Here is a 7,540-nt window from a genome sequence, read left to right as displayed (position 1 = left end):
CAGTGGTGAGAGTGGACATCCTTGTCTCGTTCCTGATCTTAGAGGAAATGCTTTCAGTTTTTCACCATTGAGAATGATGTTTGCTGTGGGTTTGTCATATATGGTCTTTATTATGTTGAGGTATGTTCCCTCTATGCTCATTTTCTGGGGAGTTTTTATCATAAATGGGTGTTGAATTTTGTCAAAGCTTTTAAACAAAAATAACTTAAGCCCCATCCTATGTAATGATATCCATGAATTTATGGCTTGTATAACCTAGCCATACTTTATTAATACACTTAAAAATAAATATATAACTCTTAAGACTAAAAAGTGTTTAGTTAGTAACTAAAATTATTTCTCATTGCATAGTTAGTGTATATCTCACTTTGGAAAAAAAAATCCTTCATTTTGGAAAACAACTATGACATCAAGCTGACAATGAGATCTTTCAACCTTTTAGTGTTTGGGGTGTCAAGTCTTAGGGACTAGTCTATTTGAGGGAACAACACAGTGTGATTAACATTACTTGGGAGAAATTAAAAATCTGCTTATATTCTAGCTGCGCTTAAGCACTTTTGCAGTTTCTCATTTGGTCATTTCAGAAATTGCTCTAAAAATGCAAATGTTACTTGTTTGATGCTCAGTTTGTGTACAAGATATTCCTTAGGTTGGCACAGACAGAGACATGGATGTACCTTGAGGGGCTCTGAACTAAGGATTAGAAGGACCAGTTATTATTATTATTTTTTTAATTTGCACCACTCAGCTTGTGGAATCTTAGTCTGTGGGTCGGCAGTGAAAGCGTGGAGTCCTAACCACTGGACCGCCAGGGAATTCCTTCACCAGTTACTTTTCTTAACTCAAATAGAAAGTGTTTGGAATCTGGTGTCTCAATCTGAGTTCTCTAAAAGCAGAGCTTGAAACAGTTAGTTTAGGAATCTTATTTCGGGGAATGCAGCAAAGGGGGAGTGAAATAGAGGAGAGGGGAAGGCCACCACAGAAATTGTTATCGAGTCACCACCATCACAAGCAACTCGCGCATAATTTTGAGGGACTTTCTGAAATAGTTTCAGAACCGTCTACCTGGAGGATGAAAGGTGGGAACACTTACCCATTGGTTTGCATTTCCCGTTGCTCAAGCAAGACCCCATTTCTGGGCAGTGCATACAGGAGTGCAGTCATTTAGCATGGACTTCCCTTGTAGAGGCGTCAGAGAAGACTTAGGACCAGAAGCAATAAGTAGGTGAGTGGCCCTAAAATGAAGGAAGAAGTGTCTGGGTGCACCACCACGAAGTTGGCTTAAGTCTGTGCAAAGAGGATGCAGTAAGAGATGGGATGAAACAATTTTGAACTAGTGCACAAGCATGTCTGATACACTTGGCAGTGATGCTCCCTCTCTGAGACTTAGTTTCTCATCAGTCAGATGAGAGACATAGACTAGAGGACTTTAAGATCCAGTTCTGATAGTCCAATTACTAACCTGAGATAGTACTGGCCTAATGCTATACTCCTAATCCCCTGGATAGGCAGATCAGACCAAGAAGGGAAGGGGTGGGCTGAAAGGGCATAAGCACAGGTCAGACCAAGAAGGGTTGGGCTGAAAGGGCATAAGCACAGGTCAGCTAGGTGATGCTAAGACAAGACTTAATACTTCTCCTGTCTCTTACGTAGCTCCTAGCATCCTTACCCTGCTGGGTACTAAGTAGGCCCTGAATATTTCTGTATCAGGGAAGGATAATACATCTGTGTGACCTGGGGACTTCTCTCTCAGGCCCTATGCATAAACATTACTCAGGTCTGGTCACAAGTGGGTTCACCTCTTATTACTTGAAAGACTGGACATGGAGCACATGCCAGCTACACATGGGATGTCCTGCAAGAGAGTTTGCTGTGGTCTCAAAATTTGGGATTCTACCCATTTTTATTGATAACACCCTGATTCTGATTCCCAGTAAAGGCACCCATGAAAAAATACATGAATTTGAAAACTGGCATCAAGAAAAAGAGAATGGTGGTTCAATTTAGGATTTTTCAACCTTGATATTATCCTCTGAGGGTTTATTTGTCTACAAGTCATGTAGCTGGTGATTGTTATTTTCAAGTTCTAAAAGCAGCAACTATTTTGCTGGTCTTTGTTTGCTTCTTTCACTTACCTGCTTTCTGCCTTACATTTCCCTCCAGCCCCAAAGATTCAATCCTTATGATTGATGTTTCTTGAGAAGAGTTTGGAAAATGAATTTCAGTTCGGTTTTGGTGCATATCACTCAGCCTTTGGGGGTTTATAATGTCTTGGTTAATAGGATTCTGGAGATTCAACCCAGAGGTCTGTGTGAAGTTGGGAAAAAAATGGCAGAACAATTCAGCCAAGATGTAGTTAATTTTTAAAGCAGTCTTTATGTTCTGTACTTAAATTTTTGAATTCTCTTTTTATATTTCTTAAGAGACAATGAATAGCTTCAATTTGAGAATGTGAGCATCCTGAAAAAGTGCAGAATGACAAAATCTCATTTTATGATTTTTAATTTTTCAGCAAGTTCACTATTCCTCCATTTGATGAGACTAAGTGATTTTTTTGAACCGGCATTGGTCAACATTATTACTCCAACTTTGTTATGAAAAGTATCCTTCCAGCATATCAAACCTTCAGCCTCCCACATACGCTTAACTCTTTTTACTCTCAAACACTTGGCCTTGTAAGTTATTGCTGTGATTCAGTTTTGAGTGAAAGAATTGCTCATTTCCAGTCTGTGATAATTATTGTATAAGGCTTAGATTGTGGTCACAACAGTGAGAGGCCCATGTACCACAAAAAAAAAAAAAAAAAAAAAAAAAAAAAAAAAGCAATCTGTTGAGGAGAGCCCTAGATTTAATTACTTAAAGAATCTATTGGTTTTGCTTACTTTGTGACTGGAAGAAAACTAAAATATCATCTTAAAGTGATTTCAAAGTTTGTGAATCCTGTTTTTAAGAAGGGTCTTGCCACCTACATCTGAAAAATCAATTCACTCCTCTGCTGTTTTCTAATAATTAGTTGTACGCGTTGCCATTTTAAATAATTTTAATTTCAAATCATAGTTCCTAGCTATTAAAGGCTTTTTGTCTCTTCCTGTTTTGTTTGTAGTGACCTTGCATTTTATTCTAATGAAGTAAAATTGTCAAAAGTATATAGAATGCAAAAACACATGACGTTTAAAGATAGCAGTGCTTGTAACTTACTATTTAAAATTTTATTTATTTTTGTTGTTGTCAATTGATGAAACTGGAGTAGAAATAAAGACTACAGTCTTTGTAGTATCATCAATGGAACATTGATTGATTTTTTGAAATAAATTTTTGCTTGAACTGTAATGAAGGCATCTCACCATGTTTAAATATTCCCAGCGTAGGTTGACAGCTCATGGCTCTGTTTTATTTGCATCTAGTCAAATATAAGCTGTGTGACTTTGACTAGCCATTCAACCTCCCTGAACTTCAGCTTCTTTGTGTGACATGATACCTAGTCCAGAGGGTTGCTGGAAGCCTTCAGTTGTGATGGTGTATGTGAAGCCTCTAACTTAATGCCTGGAAGAGGCTCAAAAAATGTTCATTTCCTTCCTTCTGAAGCTGATGGAAGATATTTTCTAGAATTTTTTTTTATTTGTAATTTTCATGCAGTGGAAAAGGAGAATCAAGGCAGAGTAATGATTTCTACAAATCTCTTCTATTCCGGAAATGTGTCAATGGGTACTGAAAACTTCTCCTGTGTCACTTTACCACTAACTTCACGTTTTCGCTTGGTTGCTTGATTAATTTACATGATGAAGTACTTTTCCACATCAGCCTATGAATCCATGGCCGGTAGAAGCCTGTAAACTACGCATCTATTTTCAAACAAGCAAGCCAGCCCTTGTGACCAGGGACTGGGACCTTCAAACACCAACTGGGACATTCCCCATGGTGGGAAGAGCATAGCCCCAACCTTGTGGAAAGTCGTCATCTAGTTAATTTCTCCCCATACCTGAGAACACTCTGCGAGTCACCGAAGGAGTGATGGTCTGATCTCTGGGAATTATAATACCGCCCACAGCACAGCATCGTCTTGTTGGGGTGTGTTATTAGCCTCCAAATTAGAGCCGTGGGGAGCTCCCAACATGGCTTCAGTGGGATGAACAGAGAACGAAGCATTTGGCCAAAGGACTTCTGATGAGCTCTAACATAAAGCCGTTTGCTTTGTGCATGTGTAAAATGCAGTCTACTGTAGCCCTCGAATATATATAAATCCATTGTTGTCCCTCTTTCCTACCCGACATAAGCCAGTTTACAAAATAAGTCAGATCTTACAGCTGTTTTTTTTTTTTTTTTTTTTTTTTTTTTTGGTGGTATGGGGGCCTCCCTCTGCTGGGGCCTCTCCCGTTGCGGAGCACAGGCTCCGGGCGGGCTCACGGGCCCAGCCGCTCCGCGGCACGTGGGATCTTCCCGGACCGGGGCACGAACCCGCGTCCCCTGCATCGGCAGGCGGACTCTCAACCACTGCGCCACCAGGGAAGCCCTTTACAGCTGTTTTGATGTAGAAATATCACCAAGCTGTGTTGAAGTGACTGATTTTGCCAGAGTTGAAATGGTTGTGTACAGATGGATCAAAAGGATAAGTCATTTTGGTGTTGAGGATTGACTCTATTCTAGCAAAATGAAGTAAAGGAGAATGATCTCCTTCTATCGTTTCCCCAAGAATAAAAAGAATCATTAAACGTTATAGTACACCGTTCACACGTCCATTAATCACCAAATATTGATTAAAGGCCTGCTTTCTCCCACTTTCTCCTTCCCTTATCCTTGATGGAGACAGTGACCTTAAAGAGCCTTTGGTTTGTGCATAATAAAAGTGCATCCTATCTGTAAGTTTTTGCGTGAAAATAAATATCTTTTGAATATACTGAGCATCTTGGGAGAAAGACACCCTACCCTTTCAAATTAACATTATAATAATTAAAAAAATTAACTAAGCCTGTTTCACTGGCATATCGATGGGTCTTATGAGTCACTCTTATCCATTGTTACAAGATTAAACATTTTAGGAATAAAGCTCATCCAATTTATTTAGAAAGAAACTTGGCTACAAATGCAGTCCCACTTAATTAGCTTCCGATTTGCTTTGCTGCTTGGACCCAAAGGGTGAGCCCCACTGCCCTCTAACCTTCCTAGGGGCATCTTGCTCTGATCACCTAATTGATTTTCCACCCAGTTTGTACTCTGGATATGTCTTTGTGTCCTTTTTCCTGACAGGTGTTGTCATTGTCATCTTGAAGCATGTTCAAGAATGTTCCTTGTTCATTAGAAGCTCCGTCAGCTATTGGGAGGGTGACTGATTAAGTTATGCCTAAAACATTAAGTATCCACAACAACCCAAAACTCGGTGTGGGTGTGTAATTAGTCCCAGTCAGAAGGGAGAGAGTGTCGTGGTGGAATGGTGGCATGTTTGATGTTACTGTTGGATGGACACTCATTGTATCCAAGCAAAATGAATGAGGGATGAAGTGTGGGCTGGTATGACCAATAACTTTGAAGCTGTCAACCAACCTTCTTAATCCTGGGACTAAGTACAGTCCAGAAGCCTATGATTTAGTTACCAAACTACTAAACTTTCTTTATGACGATGAAGGCTTCTCAAGAGACAGTTAACCTGGAGAGTCACAAGATATTCTAAGGCAAGCCAGTATGAGCCAAGGAAGCCAGGAAGACCAGGGTGGGAGCCCCACCCACCAGCAAGGATATATAAAAGTTCGGGAGCCTGAAGTGGCATTTACAGTTCAGGAGCCAGCTTCAACAAGTTACTCACATCTCTCCATCCGGCACCATGTCCTACAGCTGCTCCACAAAGAAACGCTCTTCCAGGCTGATTGGAGGACAATACACTGTGCCAGTGGCCACAGTTGGCACAGTTTCTACCCCAGATGTCGACTGCCTGAGTGGCATCTATTTGCCCAGCTCCTTCCAAACTGGCTCCTGGCTCTTGGACCACTGTCAGAAGACCTGCTGCGAGCCCACTGCTTGCCAGCCAACCTGCTACCAGCCAACTCCTTGTGTCTCCAGCCCTGTCCAGGTGACCTGCTCTCCGCAAACCCCTGTGTCTCCAATCCCTGCTCAACCCCCTGCAGCCGGCCACTCACCTTTGTCTCCAGTGGCTGTCAGCCCCTGGGCGGCATCTCTACTGTGTGCCAACCAGTGAAAAGTGTCTCCACTGTCTGCCAGCCGGTGGGAGGAGTCGCCACCATCTGCCAACCAGCCTGCGGGGTCTCCAGGATGTACCAGCAGTCCTGCATGTCCAGCTGCCAAAGAATTTGCTAAGTGTGCAGGGACCAGTGAGCTAATCAAGACTCCATGACCTGCCAGCTGTGTTTCCAGGATCTTCCAACAAGCTGCCTGTCCCTGAATAACTCTTCATTGCTGACCCCTGTTCTAACTGCCTGATTGCTGGCTGCCAGGCTTGAATAAGCTGACTTTGGCAATCTAATGTTTTTCTGGACAGCACCAATCTTGTTTTAAGGGTTTGATCACTGGTGGCACATATACCTCTGGATGTTTCCAGAAATTTACCACCCATGCCCCAGTCTCTAATGGTTTTGGCATGTTTTGACCTAGCTGCTTTTTCTTCTGGCTTGTGCCTCGGAAAAAGGGAACTTGTTTCCCTCTGTATTTCTCAATAAACCTTAATTACTTGGCATTGCAAATGTACATCTCAGGAGAGTTCTTTATATGCAAGAATTTTTGCTGTCTGTGAATCATCCTTTGCTGATTAGGGTCTGATTTTCTTTTCCGAGAATGGAGTATGGGTTCAGTCACTGTGTTTGATGACAAGCAAGGGATTATCTTATATTTTACTTGGTTAGAGAGTCTTTGGACATGTACTCAAGTAGAGTGACTAGTCCTCTATATTTCCCCCACTTTTTTATGGGCTTGCAGAATAATTTCCATGCAGGACAAAGAAACGTTATCTGAGAAACCAGGTAGTTTGGGGAATTGTACAGCGAAGGGGACAGTGGTTCAGTTAGAGGTTCAGAGACTTACTTCATCAGAGGACCACAGTGGAAAACTTTGCAAAGGATCCCTCTGTGATTAGATGGGAGGCAGGGAGAAGGAGGAAGGATGAAGAAGTCAGTTTCTAGGCCCTGAGATTTATGGCATCAAAGGGTGGCTGTAGCTTTCTAGTTCCCTCACTTGCTGCTGTGTATTGGTAGATCCCCAAACATGTTCTGAGTAAACTGAAGTTCTGCCTTTTAGTTAATCTGGGCAGGGAAGACTTAAAAACAAATTTCAACACATGTTGGTTTCTTTTAATACTTAGAGCTTTATTTTGTGCTTGCTTTTCATTGGAGCCCACATGCAGATAAAACAAGCCATCTGGACTGGTGGTCAACATGCTAACTCCTGCCTTTTTTAGAAAGTGAGAGCTGACCGCCAGTTGGTTTCCTTTTGTCCTCATTCTCTGTTATGTCCAGAAACACATCTCTATATTTCCTTTGCAGAGTTGCTCAAGGACAAACAGTAGAGAAATTTTTTTTTTTTTTTTTTTTTTTACAGA

General features: G+C 41.6%; 1 protein-coding gene across 1 annotated transcript; it reads left to right on the top strand.

The window, feature by feature from the left end:
- The first annotated feature begins 5,815 nt into the window (after positions 1–5,815).
- KRTAP11-1 (keratin associated protein 11-1) lies at positions 5,816–6,306 on the top strand. The gene is given in 2 exon segments (XM_024120417.1): positions 5,816–6,080; positions 6,083–6,306. Coding segments are annotated over 2 exon segments (489 nt in total).
- The last annotated feature ends 1,234 nt before the right edge of the window (positions 6,307–7,540 follow it).

The sequence above is a fragment of the Physeter macrocephalus genome, chromosome 8, assembly GCF_002837175.3.
Source record: "Physeter macrocephalus isolate SW-GA chromosome 8, ASM283717v5, whole genome shotgun sequence".
Classification (NCBI taxonomy): Eukaryota; Metazoa; Chordata; class Mammalia; order Artiodactyla; family Physeteridae; genus Physeter; species Physeter macrocephalus.
The sequence above is the reverse complement of the archived record's forward strand: the minus strand, read 5'-3'. Positions and strand labels throughout refer to the sequence as shown.